The sequence below is a fragment of the Anoplopoma fimbria genome, chromosome 9 (genome assembly GCF_027596085.1).
Source record: "Anoplopoma fimbria isolate UVic2021 breed Golden Eagle Sablefish chromosome 9, Afim_UVic_2022, whole genome shotgun sequence".
Lineage (NCBI taxonomy): Eukaryota > Metazoa > Chordata > Actinopteri > Perciformes > Anoplopomatidae > Anoplopoma > Anoplopoma fimbria.
In genome coordinates, this window is record NC_072457.1 from 13766659 (window position 1) to 13782630 (window position 15972).

At 41.3% G+C, this 15972-nt stretch overlaps 2 protein-coding genes across 2 annotated transcripts in view; one reads left to right on the top strand and one right to left on the bottom strand.

Annotated features, from left to right (window-relative positions):
- lrba (LPS responsive beige-like anchor protein) overlaps positions 1-15972 on the bottom strand; it is a 184686-nt gene that overhangs the window by 63952 nt on the left and 104762 nt on the right. Inside the window, 2 exon segments of the mRNA XM_054605069.1 lie at positions 10323-10459; positions 12333-12476. Of these exon segments, the coding sequence (XP_054461044.1) occupies positions 10323-10459; positions 12333-12476 (281 nt within the window).
- mab21l2 (mab-21-like 2) lies at positions 7579-9079 on the top strand. The gene has a single exon (XM_054605070.1). The coding sequence runs from the start codon at positions 7682-7684 to the stop codon at positions 8759-8761; it is 1080 nt and encodes a 359-aa protein (XP_054461045.1). The 5' UTR covers positions 7579-7681; the 3' UTR covers positions 8762-9079.

Below are 15972 nucleotides of genomic sequence, written 5' to 3' on the forward strand. Positions count from 1 at the left end.
TGCCTGTACAACATTTCATGGCAATCAATCCAATAGTTGCAAAGTTTATGTCTGAATCAAAGTGATGGAATAACCAACTGACATACAAAAGCCCGACTGACCAACATTGTCTTACATAGAGCCACACTGATAGCACGGCTTAACTTCAAAATAATAGAAAGGAATCATCTTGAATTCTGCACATATATTTCCGTTGAACTCAAAGTCCGTCAATGGGCAAATTCCAGAGGATATCTGACAAATACGAGTACAAAGACCATGAGCAAAAGGATAAGACAGTATGTTGGCTTCTTCAAAGCTTTGAGACCCATCAGTAACAAGTCTTTCTCAATCTCTCTTAAACACCCAACATATGGCCAGGGGACCGCTGACCTCATCCCTACAGAATGAGTTAAGCATCGCTGATAAAAACCTCCCTCAAACAACTGGACCGTAATACGAGAGACTACATCACAAACAGCGATGTGGGTTGAGACTAAAAAGTGAGAGGTGGTTTACATATGCATTTCCTGTTAGGGAGACACGGATAAAGATAAAGAGACAGTAAAAAAAGACTTTACTGCTCCACTGGGGAACAGAAAGTCACTTCAGGAAGCTTTAAACCTTTATTTGGCCTTATCTCCTCTAATTGGCTTAAATCATTTGTAATTGTTTGCACATGTCTTTATGTTGAGCAGCTCCCAAAGCTCGGACTGTGACTTGACATAAGCAGTGAGTCAAATCGAGAGGAGCAGCATGATAATAATTGGGTTTCCTGATGACTGGATGAGCCAAACTGGGCTGCGGGGAATGATGCTTGAGATTAAACTGACCCTGGATGTTTAGGATTCGAGGAAAGACAAAACCAGAGAAGAATACATGGCGGCTTTGATGCTAACGAGTCTGTCTCCGGTAAGGAAATGTTATGTCTCACAGGTGCTATAATTACTGTACATTGCAAGCAGGGAGGGACAGACAGGGAAAGAGTGAAGGGAAGAGGGTAAAGAAAGAGAAAGAAGGTCATCCCAACCCATCACTCCACCGGTTGTTGTCGTGGTGTGGCTGAGCGATTTATTGACCATCCCAGGATGCACTCTGTCAGAGCGGACGAGGAGAGCGGAGGGAGTGGATGGTGGAGCGGCATGACGGAGAGACAGAGGGAGGCAACGAGGGAGGGAACAAGGCCAATATGAATGAGTGAGAGTGAGGGGATCCGTTTCCTTGGGCTCATTGATAATGACATACCTGCTCGGGCTGTCCGTTAGTCCTATAGCACACACTACTTAGGCTCTAACTGGAAAATCAATAGGCTCCTCTCTCAGAGACCTCTTGCTGCCATGGCTCTTTGTGATTGGCAGCTGCAGCCGAAGGTCGTCCCTGGTGACCATGAGAGTTTGGCGGAGCGAGCAGGCGGAGGGAGGAAGGGTGCAGTCCCAGCAGTTTGACACTCTAAGGGGGGAGCTGAACGATAGGGGACTGGTTGCTACATAACACCGCGGTGGTTCTCTTTGACTGAGGGTCCATCCATTCAGCCACTCCAGCTAACCGCGAGAAGCCGTCACCACCCCACTAATTAGAGTTACCGATGTCTTCTCAATGGGGGTTTTATCATTGCATAGTCCAAGGTTGGACACTGACCTTTAGGAAAATAATTACTGATGTTCTTTCCAAATTATTTTTCTATCTGGCCTTTGGTTAAAACTTTTTGGAAACACAGTGGGGATCTCCACAGGATTCAGAAAAAAGCAGCATTGTTAAACTTCCATCAGCTAGGTTACATTTTTGTGAAGTTTTACAGTCAGTTACAGGGATTTTTTAAGAAAACACTAACTGAGGAGGTCATATGAGCCAAAATAACATATTAAAAGGGAGGTTCTCTAACATAGTGTGATATTTGGTTTTGAAGAGTTTACACTTATTGTGTCACCTACTGTATATCATTGTAACATGCCATTAGCTGCATGGCATGATTTTTTTACAACCTTTAGATGTACCTTTTTTTCTGTGATTGATTTTCACAGTTGTGTGACCCAGTAGAAAATGTAATTTACTTCTCCTTCATTAATTAAATGTGTCCCAGTAGCATACTACTAACCAAGTATATGCAATGTATTACAGTTGACGATGCAATATTTTGCAGTTAGTCCAATAACAAGCAAATACAAGTACTTTACCTTTTTATACTGACATGTGTATACAAGTAAAGTCAAAACTTTCATCTGCAGCTTAAACATTTAAAATAATGTATAAATAAAAAGAAAAACAGTTTTTCAAAAATATTTCTAACTTCTGTTTTTGTCAATATGTTGCTGGAGCTGTCACACCATCCTTGTAAACATTTTCCCTTCTTATTCTGCTTATTTGTTTCCGGTCAGATGGATTGTGGGACATTGTACAACAAAACCACAATCAGAAATAAAATGACTTTAGTGTGATTTACAGAATTCTTAAGTTAAAATTATTTTTTTTTGCTACTGTGAATGAACTACATATTCAATCCTCAGTTAGAATGAGTTAACAGTAGTCAGTAGTTTGCTATCTGGACAGAAAAACTGTTTATAATACACTCAGAGTGCAATTGGGATCCAAGGGAGGGCTCCTCCAATCAGGTTTTTGCTGGTATTCCTTTAACCAATCAGCTGGAAGTAGAGCGAATTTCACTTCCTCATTCATGTAATATTAGTAGTCTCCAGGAGTGGCTCTGCAACAATAACTCCCCATGCAATATTGATGGCTTGTATCTAAACACAGAGAGGGAGCTGACACACACACACACACACACACACACACACACACACACACACACACACACACACACACACACACACACACACACACACACACACACACACACACACACACACACACACACACACACACACACACACACACACACACACACACACACACACACACACACACATCTGCGCCGTGACTTCATCAGTTCTGCTCTCTGCCGAGCAGATGCAGAGGCCTGCCAGGCAATTAGTTGCCTGCGATGATTTTCTTTGAGCCCTCTATGGAGGGAGCAGCTGGGCGCATCCGGTTTTGGGGAGACAGCAACAAAACGTGCATTTAAATGTACTCGCTCAGTTCACATGTGTGCGCTGATGTCGGTCTATGTGTACATGTGCATGTGTTGTTAGGCACATGGCCACTTTCAGCAGCTATAATGTTTTCAAGAGAAGGAAAAGAGAAAAGGAGAATCTACCTAAAAATGCCAAGCCTTGACACCCCCCTCCACAAAGCAACAAAGGGAGGAAACTGTTGCACATTCTGTTGAAAAGAAACCCCATTCTTTCAATTGCCTTGTTCAAATATCTTCTAATGTCATATCATGCCATCAAATATAGCCATAACATTTAGAGATGTATCGCAAGGACCAAGGTCAATGTATCTGTCTGCCACTATGCTTCAAATTACTTCTTTTGTTTTGCATTTGTCACATGTACAGTACTGTCAACAAGTAGATGAACAAGACTGACCACATTTTGACTGAAATTCAGATTTTCTACAAATATTTTATGACATTCATAAAACAGGATCATCATATAAAGGGACCAAGTATGTTTCAAATATGTTTAAAAGACAAATGATGTCTTTGAGGTTGTTTTACTAATTGTAAACCACGTCATGAAAACAGTGTAGTATACACTATAATGAGCCACCTGGGGGTACTCAGAGTAATCTGGTAGGAGAGGAGAGGGAAAAGAAGAATAAAGCAGAGATTGTAGGACAGACGGCCAGAGCAAGGACAGAAGAAGAGAAAAAACAAAAGATGAGAGGCAGCGAGGTTACTCATCAGCTGGCAGAGATTTGCAGGGGCATGGACACTGTTTTGTGCTCAGGAGGGGATCACCGTGGAGTCGTCACACAGACTCAGATCAAAGAGCTCTCTGACAGGCCCCTGATCTTTTCTCCAGTCAATATTAACCAGGGGGGAACTCTTTAGGAACCACAGATTATTCTCAACGTTTGCAGGAGATAAAGGGCACAAAGAAGTAGCAAGAATGGATGAATGAGTGAAGTGGCCTTTGTCATCATTAAAAGGTGAAAAGGGGAATAATTGGAGAATAAAAATAAAAATAGATAAACTAAAAACTTTCCCAAATGCTCCCAAAGTTTCTCCCGGTTGTCCCGGTAGTGTGCTGACTCTACTTCTGTTTCCCACCTACGACTGTATGTGCAGAACGGCAAATGAAAGGTTTAAACACATACAGTTTTAAAAAAATAATTCTGACCTTTTCATTTTAACTGGTAAAATAGACAGATCTCATAAAGTCCACTGTATCCAGTCTATTATACATTGCAATAAAAAAAAAAATAACACAGTTTCTAAGAAACGTGGTTTGAAGCGTGTGCCAAAAAGGATTCATAATGTCTGGTCACTGTAGATTTCATTAAATTATAGTTAGCATGTCCTTCATAATATTTGGACACTTGCTCTCCAAGTAGATTAATATATCTGGAGCTGTGAGCTTGATAATAAAGAGCCATCCAGAAATCAAACAGCCTTTTTTTTCCTGATACATTTTTGGGGGTTTCTATCTTTTTCGTAATTTTTAAACATTAGGATAAGTCTTGTTTGACTTCAGTAAGATATGGAGGGAAGGAATGACAAATCTTACTTTAACTAAGTAAAAGTTCCATTAAGTCAACTGTTGCTTTTCTTGCCACAGTTTCTCTGAATACTCCAGTAGTTCTAGGAAGAATATCCAAATAGATGTTTCTTATTGCTTGTCCATCAAATTTAACAGTCAGGACAAACAAGCAGTAAAGTGTCACCTGAATGTTTTTTCGTGGTGTGGACAGGGGACTCTGACAATAAACCTCTCCACTGAGACCAAAGTTAAATTGATTATTCTAGATGGGAAAAACATGCCCTGCCAAGTCAAACCTAATGACAGAAAACTGTGCAGAATATTCACCTACAAATGATGTTATAGAAATATGGTATATAATACAATATAAAGTTTGTGTGACATGTTACTGTCTTATATATGATATAAATATGATGCTATCCCATTTAAAATCACATTCACTGCGTTTACATTTTTGAATTGAAAGCGTATTCGTTGACATGAGCTGAAATATTAAGCAGGTCTTTGAAACTGAACTAAATAAGAAATTCTACATTTTTTTTTTTTTTTTTTTTTTTTTTTTTTTTAAATCAAAAATTACTCCACACTCCCTAAAGACTCATCAGCACTTTCAAAAAGGCTCCATGATGAAGTCCATGAGGGGGGGCTCATTAATCTTTGCCTTTTCTGAAATGTTTGTAGCTCACTTGCATAGTTGGCTACTTCATATCAGAAAATGGGTTTCTGGAAATGTGTGCTGAATCAATATCCTGCATTATGTAAGACTCCTGCTGTAACAAGTGTCATGACATTCATGAATATTTTATTTGTATTTCATTTGCCCAAAAATAGCAGTGTTTGGTTTTTATGGCCTCTGGATTGCAGTTCCAACAGGCAGGATGCAGAGAGAAAATAGTCATTTTTTTTCCATAATGTTGCTATATGCAGGTTTACAGTGGAGCTTATTGTCTGTGATCAATACTTCAAGTAAGCCATACAACATTAATACAGAATAATTAAGGGGTGTCTGTTTATTACTGGAGGTCTGATTTATTTTCTGAAATGACAGGAAAGATTGGACTGCGGTTTATAGAAAAGTTTACGCCTAATTTCGCTATATGATAGTGAGGAAGTGACAGGTTTTGTTGACTGCTCAAAAAAAGATAATCATTTGAAATTAAAACACGTATTTAACAGAAGCATTGAAAGAATAGAGATTTAAAATCAGCGGGGAATACTCGACGATTATCTCCATATAATTGTGCGCAAGACGCTTTTAATGACCGCGACCTCGATGGAATAGCAGACGTGTTAGAGGACTGCAGAGGTAACAGGCTGCAACAATACTTTGCCTTAAATATTTTATAATACTTTTTTTATATATATATATATTCCCAGCATGCTAAATATGTCTCGCACCGCAGCCTATTGACTGTGGGAGAAAGTAATGACTTCTTCAGTCGTCCAACATGAAGTCTGGGTGACAAGGGGACTTCAATTACAACGTTGGAGAGACCCACGGTTAAATTATTCAGTATGGACAAGGTTCAGGGCGATAAACCCACGGGCATATCAACGCACGCGCGCGCTCGTGTGTGTGTGTGTGTGTGTGTGTGTGTGTGTGTGTGTGTGTGTGTGTGTGGGAAGCCGCGGACACACAATCCAAAATATCGACTGTGTAAATAACACTAAATGTTCACGAAAAAATTTAAATAAATTGATTAGTTTAAAAAAAAAAAAAAAAAAAAAAAGTGTATCTGGTTATTTTATCTGATCATTCCAGTTGATAGTTTGGGTCAAACGTATCGGAGCCTATAAGCTGCAGGTGCACCGACACAATTACTATTTTAAACTTGCATTAAAGAAGAAAGCGGTTAAACAATATTCAACAGCACGACATTTTCAGAGTTTATTAAATAAGATATTTTTTTCACATGAATGTAATTAAAACACAATCACTAAAGGACTCATCCAAAAATGTTTTAAAGGGATTTAGAAGTGATCTTAAATGAAGAGAGTACGTAAAAAAAAAAAACCCGATGGCATTAATTTAGTTTTAGTTTTCTAGTTTTAATTTAATTTACAAATGATGTGACCAACTGACCATGTCTCGTGCTACATGTTTAATTAGAAAAAGGGAAATCACATGTTAAATATATTTATAGAAACAGGCTATACACGGTCAGACTTCTTATGAGGAAAGAGACATAATGCGTAATGGATGAGAATAAACGATACTTGCTGTCAGTGAGAGAAAAACAACGCAGCCGTTACAGACACTTTCACATATGAGAAAAAAAAAAAAAAAAACACACTCAATTAAAAACGGAGAGAAAAAAAAAAAAAAAGCGACTTATCTGCAGAATAGTCTAAATGTAAAGGCTGCCACTCACACTCCTAATCCTCAGTACGCACCGGGCGAAATTACGCACAAAGAACAACACTGAGGAAAAAAAACATGTTTTACTGGCGCATGTCTTAAAGAGTATACACTTGGACGTGCCCGTGTAAACCCACCGGGCTGTGTGTCATATTGGGAGCAGTGGACACCAGCTCCGCGCGCCCCGGTGCCGCTGAGGCGGTCTGGAGCTGCTCGTGCTCTGATTGGCTGGCTGCACTGACAGCTCTGCACATGATTGCAGGAGGAGAAGCCCGGCCCCCTTTTCACTCTTGCTAAAGGAACCATTCATAAACTACACAAGTCCAGCTCACAGCTGAGTGTGGACGAAAAAGTGAGCGGGGCCACAGAGGAGAGAATAACAGCAAGAGGAGGTGATGGTCAGAGGCGATGTTAGCCTTCAGCGTCTGCAGCCCAGGACCCGGATTGTGACCCGCAACCCTGACTATGAGTCTACCTAGCGCTGCTGGAAGTGCTGTTGAGTTGGACTGATATTTAGCAGGCTAATACCGTTGCATCCCTATCCGCTTCCTCCTCCTCCTCCTCCTCCTCCTCACACTGACGTCCATCCGCTGCTAAAAAGCAACTAAAAAAAAAAAAAAAAAAAAGTGATTACACACTTTTCCTGCGCGGGGAAGCATTGTGCCTCTGGCTTTACCGGTAAGCATTGGATCCGTCAACTTACTGCGACTCCCCGGTGTACAGCCCGGACCTCTGCCCGAACATGATCGCGACGCAGGCAAAGCTGGTTTACCAGCTTAACAAATACCACAACGAGAGATGCCAAGCTCGAAAAGCGGCCATTGCGAAGACCATACGGGAGGTTTGTAAAGTGGTGTCGGATGTGCTGAAGGAGGTGGAAGTGCAGGAGCCGCGGTTCATCAGCTCCCTCAGCGAGATAGACGCGCGCTACGAGGGGATGGAGGTCATCTCCCCCAACGAGTTTGAGGTGGTGCTTTACCTCAACCAGATGGGGGTGTTCAACTTCGTGGACGACGGATCCCTGCCCGGCTGCGCGGTGCTGAAGCTGAGCGACGGCCGCAAGAGGAGCATGTCGCTGTGGGTCGAGTTCATCACCGCCTCGGGCTACCTGTCGGCCAGAAAGATCCGCTCCAGGTTCCAGACTCTGGTGGCACAGGCCGTGGATAAATGCAGCTACCGCGACGTGGTGAAGATGGTGGCGGACACCAGCGAGGTCAGACTACGGATCAGGGAGAGGTATGTGGTGCAGATCACCCCCGCGTTCAAGTGCACCGGGATCTGGCCTCGGAGCGCAGCCCAGTGGCCCATGCCACACATCCCCTGGCCCGGTCCTAACCGGGTAGCAGAAGTCAAAGCCGAGGGTTTCAACCTGCTCTCCAAAGAGTGCTACTCGTTGACGGGGAAGCAGAGCTCTGCGGAGAGCGACGCCTGGGTGCTGCAGTTCAGCGAGGCCGAGAACAGGCTGCTGATGGCCGGCTGCAGGAAGAAGTGCCTGTCCGTGCTGAAGACCCTGAGGGACCGTCACCTGGAGCTGCCGGGACAGCCGCTCCAGAACTACCACATGAAGACCCTGCTGCTGTACGAGTGCGAGAAACACCCGAGAGAGACCGACTGGGACGAGTCTTGCCTCGGAGACCGACTGAACGGCATCCTGCTGCAGCTCATATCCTGCCTGCAGTGCCGCAGATGCCCCCACTACTTCTTGCCAAACTTGGACTTGTTTCAGGGAAAGCCTCACTCGGCCCTGGAGGCTGCTGCTAAGCAGACATGGAGACTAGCGAGGGAAATCCTCACCAATGCGAAAAGTTTGGACAAACTATAAGGCGCTTGTCGAGACTGAGCCGGAAGAGACATTTTTGGGATAAAACTTCAGAGAATGACAAATATGATTCTGCAACTGATTCTCCAAGCAATGTGAAGAAGAAGATGAAGAAAAAAAAAAAAAGAATCAGTAACAAAATAATGCAGCGAGCAAACCACAAAACCCTTTTTAAATGGAGCAATTGGGCCACTGCCAGAGAGAAAGTGAAGGTACATTTTCAGATAAATGTAATGCCTTTTAGTTGTCTTCTTTAAAATGTTTTCACAAAGTGAAGAAACTTTTATTTAAATATATGCACAAAATCGTTAAGTGAAAGAAAAAAATGTAGCGTGCCAAGTTCAATTTTTTTCATTATGTGACTTTAAAAGAAATGTTAATAAAATGTTGCAAATTAAATTACAACTTAGCCTCGTGTCTTGGCGTGTTTTGACAGCTGATGTGACAGGCACATCTGTTGCATTTTATTTTTGCTATTGTCTGATGAAGAGAATCCTTAAATGATTCATTTTGACTAGAGACAGCTGACCTGGGATCAGCACTGGGGAAAGAAAAAGGAAATTTAAAGAAGGAATGTGCACAGCCGACTTTAGGCCGTACGTTATTTTCTACAGTGACAGGCTCTAAAGGATTTTCGAATAAATGTAAATCAACGGACTCATGTTAATATATAGGCCTGGGAGCATCTCTCTGCTGTAACAGCAGCACGCACACAGGGCCTACAGCAACACTGAAGCCTTAATCTGTTTGATACGGTTGATTTGAGATAACCCAGTAATTATCGTATATCACACCTTTATTGCAGAGGTTTTTTATCAACGGGTTCTGATACAAAAGTCACATTTAAATAAATGTGGATGTTATTAAAATAGACATATTTAAAAACGTTTAAAAACAAATCCGATAATTCCATGCAGTGTTAAACTGAACAAACACAACCACCTGTGGGTCGTCAGTGTCCCGTAGCTAACATGAAGAAGAACTATCAATACAAGTCACATTTTTACTGGATATTACTTTTTTTTCTCTCTTTTTTTAAATCAGAGCACTATTTACGTGCATTTATTTTTTAAATCTGTTTATTATGAAAAAAAAAGCATTATGATTACTAATAAGAAGGCCTGAGCCATGTGTCGTTATATTATTTTTCCAATAGAGAAAGTTTGATAATTTGTTTATTTATTACAAAATCACTGAATGTCTTATCCCCAAGTTAATATACATTTTATTGTGTTGTTAAATTTACTTTAGAAAATATTCATGAAGAAAAAATACGTAGTCAATACCCAAAATATTGCAAAGGAAATGTGGTCAACGACATTTACCCCCCATTTTATTAAAAAGGGTTATGTTGTAACTTTAGATGTGTTTATCAGGTATTTAGATCAACACATTCATATCTGCTTTTAAATTCTTTTGAAATAACCCATGTGTATATATTGAGGATATGCAACACACTGTGTTCCTCAGCCTGCGTAGCATTCACCAGCAGCACAGGACATTGGAGCATGGCTTCGATACTTTGACCATCTGAGCGCTGATCAGTGGAGCTCGAGTCTCTTACCTTTGGATCGATGGCCTTGAAGCCCAGCTCGTCTTCGTCCACCTCGAAGTAGAGGTCGGAGGCGGTGACGGACAGAGTGCCTTTCACCACCACGGCCGGAGCCACCAGCTGGGCGCTGGCGCTCAAGTTTACTGGGCCTGGAGGAAACACACACGCCGGTGAGAGAAACAAGCACACCGTCCTACTCTCAGAGTTGGGGGGGGGGGGGGGGACACACACACACGACACGCTGCCTTTAAGCAGCAAAAGGTAAACATATAAAACTCAACAAGGGGATTACACTGAGCTGATGTTTGCCTGTTAGAAACACAGCGTGGGCCTTGGTTAGTCAATAAGGAAAGATGATAAGAGGTAAAGATAAACACGCCAGAGATTACGATCATTTGGGTGTATTTTTAAAGTTGAGAATGAGTCTTACAGAAATAATGCTGACATAAAACTTTTTTTTTTGCATTAGAGTTGCAGCATATTTAAATGTCTACGGCTACTTCAAACACCTTTGGAATTGATCATCTACAATTAATCAATGAGTTGATATAAACTAAAAAAAAAAAAGACAGATCTGCCCACTGTATGCTACATAGCTCCCAGAATAAAATATTACAGGCCCTACATCTTCAAACTCGCGCTACAATAATTGATAAACAGTGTCCAACTTTGGAGCCATAATTGTCAGAAATCAGCTGTCAGTCGGGGGACGCGTTGGTTGCCGGCGGTTGAGTGGAGCTCCGTTTAATCTCTCATCAATCTTAATTTATGCCAGTATGACAATGAGAGCCCGGCTCAGGGGATCTGTGGCTGCGAGCTCTGCCCGGCTCTGCCCGGCTCTGCCCGGCTCTGCACATATGAGCCTTTGTGTTTGCAGATGTGCGCTGCGGAGAACCGAGGCTCTGAGCCCGGCTTGATTTCCCTGAGCACCCGGCACCCTCGTGCAAACGGGATGGAATAAACATATACATATACATATACATATGAACCCCGTGAGTACTGACATGTTATCCGAGGGTTGGAATAACATTTCTGGGTTTTTTTTTGTGTGTGTGTTCCATTCAGTCAAAGACATTCAATTACAGCTGAAGCAGACAGCTGCTTAAGAGGAGAAGCTGGAGCTCCCCCGTACTCCATTCTCACAGCACACATCACTTTATTAGACAGGGTTCAACCTTTAATCCTATTGTCCTCCAGTTGCGTTATTTTAATAGCGCCCTGAGCCCCATTAATGCAGCTTATAGTCTGGTGGGCGCTGTCACTGCACATACAAAAAAATAAATAAACGCGGATTACACTGTAATCCGATCAGAGGACTAAATTATATTTAATTAGGATTCTTTAAATATCAGACGGATCAAAAGCAACAGAAGGACTGGCAACACCGCGAGCTGAATATACAGCACAATATACGGGTGTGTTGACGTCATTTCATCAGGCTATCAGGCTCATAAGGGGGAGGTTTTATTTAGGCAATGCTGCAGATAATGTCCCATTCCAGGGCAAACAGTATCCTTGGATAAACCCAGTTACTGCTGGATAGAGAGGAAAAAAATGTTTAGAGAGTTGCTGCTGTGTATGTTTGTGAAGCAGACCTCCAGTGGCAGACAGAGAACTGAACATACTGTGTATTCACAAGCACTCTGGTGGTGCAATAATTAAAGAGTTGTCCAGAGGTATAATGTGGGTTAAGGATTTCATTAGAGGCCTTTTTTTTTTTTTTTTTTTTTTTTTTTTGTCCTTCTACTGAAGGGTTCTTATCAAAACAACACACTGTGATATTAAAGCAAAACAGCAACATCACATGGGAGAAAAAATGAAATCATATGGGAGATGCGGAGCACAGGACCAAGTGCTCTATAACTCAGTAATCTCAACAGTGGAGCTGCATATGTAGGATTTTAAGCTCGATGAACATGACAACCGAGCATGTTTCTGTATTTTGTTTTACGCTGCAGAGCAAACAGCCTAGCAGGACTGGGAGGAGGGGTGAGAGGTGAAGAGGATGAGCCGTATCGTTACCCGTTAAGTTCTCCAGATCCTTCTCCTCTAAGGATGACAGAGTGTCATCGTCTCCGTCAAGCAATGTCTCACTCTCCGAGTTCTGATTTCCCAGAGCCTGGCTCCTGATGGACTGCTTGCCTTTGAGAACATCATCCTCGGACGCTGGAGGGGGAAAAGGGGGCTTTTTTTATTTTTTACCTTTAATACATTACAAGTCATATGTTATGCATAAAGTTAACCTATAATAAAATACGAAATAAATGTACCCCAATTTAAGCATGTTTAACACCATGTGGAGTTTGATGACTTTCAAAGTTTAAATGATCAAACATTTGAGCACATTTTATTTTCAACTGAATACAAACACCCGATTCAGACATTTTCTCTGTGAAATCCGCAATTCTAATAAACCATTACAAACAATAAAAAATGGCAGTGGAAAAGTTATATTTAGATTTACTCATAAAAAGCGTTTGTGCTTTAATATGAGCCATCAGCTGAATTTCCACCGCCTTTAAACTGCAGCTACTAGTGCTGGTGTGGTAAATAAAGAGAAGGCCGTCCATTCAAATCGGTGATTAGCGTAACAACCTCACATTAAATACTAATTTGAATCTAATCTAATCTATATTTTCAGAATTGCATTCATTTAGCACTCTTCATAAAACATAGATTTCAAACTAGTTAGTAAAGTTATTTATGAATTTAGTAAAACATATCTTTGTTGGCTTTCAAAGATTTTGCAAACAGATAAAGGTCAACTTTTTGTTATAAGTATCGTCGGTTTACCAACTGATAAAAATGTTTACACAGCACTGCTGTTTAACAAACATTAGGCAGTGAGTAGCAATGCTGACTTGTGCTGCATTCTCAGACTTGTAGAGCTACGTGCATGCAGACAAACTGAAAACAACGAGCAGACTAAGGACTGACATGATGCAAACCCTATATGCGTCAAAACAAAACACCATTTCACACACAGATTTGAAAACAAAACGAGGTGTTCGCACACTTCCCACTTTGATTTCAACTCTACATGACATGAGGTTCCTAATGGATTATTGAAGAAAAATGTTAATCTGCAAACATTTACAGAGCCCTGCATTCCCCAGTGGTGCATGGTGAGGATCCACAGACACAAAGACGAGCTGGCAAGCCTCTTTGTAAACATAGCTGGTTATATTGAGAGATCTTTTGCTGCTTCTGTGCATGTTTTTAAATCCAACACTCTGGTAAAAGCAACACAGTTTTAATCCAGTAAGACGCTGAACACACAGTTAGTGGTATTTTTTTTCTTCACCTGAGGGGGGGATCAATTGCACTTCCTAAAAATGCACAGCCGTGTCATGTGGCTACATACTTTGAAACTGCTAGAGGAGCTAGGATAAAAAATCTCTTGTCATGGAAAGTATGCAGCTCACTGATATTTAGAATGGTCTTCCTGTAATTAAGCCTCCCTGGAGGATTCTTTAGTTAGCAGCACTGAAATTACTACCAGCTCCTCTAATACGTACCACATGCCATTGTATTCACACCAAGCGAGTGGACAGGGGACTTATCACAAGCTTAAAATACAGAGATGTATCTGAACTTCTATAGATTTCACAGTCAACATATCAGTAATTCTCAACCCAGAGTACTGCACTACTAACATGCAGTATTAAGCCTTATACATACACAGGCTGATGCAACTCAACCTCCAGACTGCGCTGATCCAAGCTCCTTCTATTACTCTCAAGCACAAGTTATTAATAGTTCCTCAGTATTATATACACTGAAGTTAGTGCAGCAAAAATACTGACCAGTCAGCATGAGTGTAGCAAAGAAAGCAATTTTTTTTACCAGAGTTATGTCACACATAAAATAAATGTGCAGATAAGTGACTAACTTCTCACTCTTTTTGTTACGAAAGGGGATAGTGTTTATTTTTTTTCTTCTTTTAATTTGACAACTCGGTGGTTTTCGGTGGTGTTGTACGTGAGTGTGTGTGTGTGTGTGTGTGTGTGTGTGTGTGTGTGTGTGTGTGTGTGTGTGTGTGTGTGTGTGTGTGTGTGTGTGTGTGTGTATGTGTGTGTGTGTGTCTGGGGAATCATGTTGGTTAACTTCAGAATATGCAAGTGTAAAATATGCAATTAGCTAAAATTAAGAGCTATAAATAATACTTCTAGAAATGGAAAAATAAATAAAGACATTTAGATGCAAACGTCCAACAATCATTAACCTTATTAAAATGTCATTTAAATCAAATCATAATTTTAAAAGACTACAACTGGCCAAAATCTATGCAAAGAGCAGACGTGCCACATTGACAAAAAACTCTAGCAAGGCACTTCAACCTCATCACTCATCACACAGGGAGCAAAAAAACGTGCATAAATCCCAACAGGTTACACTTTTTTCCGAGACCCCATTTCCCCGACTGAGAGGTTCAACTACCTGCTTATACAACTCAAGGCATGCATGGTCACAGCAATTAAATTGTCAGAATTAACAAATTTGTTTTTAACGGGAGCGTAGCCAGGAGTGTGGTCATGAGGCGAGTATTGATTACCAGAACAGAGACATTAGTCTTCAGGTATTTACTCTGCCACCTCTGCTACACGGGCCCCAAACCGGACCAAATCAATCGCCAGAAAAAGATGGTTCTTTCCAGGCATAAATACACAACAGCCTCCTCAAGCCTACTGGCAGCCACACTCTCTCCTGTGGAAATCTTCTTGGCGCGGTATGAATGATAACGGTTGTCCATACCCTTAAACGCAGAAATGCACATTTTTCACCATGTTCAAATGCAAAGACATATCCCGCCTCTTCTTGAAAAAGGAAAAATAAAACTTTGCTACAATAGATCACTCAGTAAAAAATGCTAAATATTTTCCATTGCTTCTAATTTTATGATCAAGCGTGAGATTTGAAAAGTGCGGCCACAAGTAGCTAGAAAATCAGGGTAAATTCAGGCTTGATCTTTTACTAAATATTTTCTTAGTGGGAGAGACTGCATTTTCCCCCCTCTGCATCTGATGAATATAATTACAGCCAGATATGACCTTTGTGCTCTGTTTGAAAACTCAGGCCTGCATTCTCATCTTGAGCTGCACTTCCGTAACAAATGTCGGGTCGACTAAAACAAGACGAAAGGTTACATCAGAAAATGGATGCCGGCAGGCTTCAATGTCAAGGAGTTATTTTAATGATATATTCCCGTACTTCAGCCGGGCAGTATGCTCCCCCGAGGTAGCATACCGTTGCCACAACTGGCTGCTGGCTATTTTTACACAAACTTGACTTTGAAACCAAATGTTGTTTGGAGGAATTTGTCTCTCCCCCAGTGAATAATAAACACAGCAAATAAGCTGAAATAGTTTAGAATAAAATCGAATACCAGACCAAATAGCTGCATGAAGGAACACCTTCAACACTAAAAGAAGTCAACGACAGATCAGAAGTGATGTGTTTGTTCTCTGTCATGAACTAGCTGAAGGGAAAACAAGGAGGAATAAAGATGGAGACAAAGTAAAATTGGGAGGCTTGCAGCAGAAGAGCAGCGACCAGCTGGCCCCGGTCTCCAGCTGCCTTCACACTGCGGCCATTACTGCAGACCAGAAGTCTCCCAGGATCTGGGGATCCCCAACACTTATTGCTTTTAGATCACATTCGT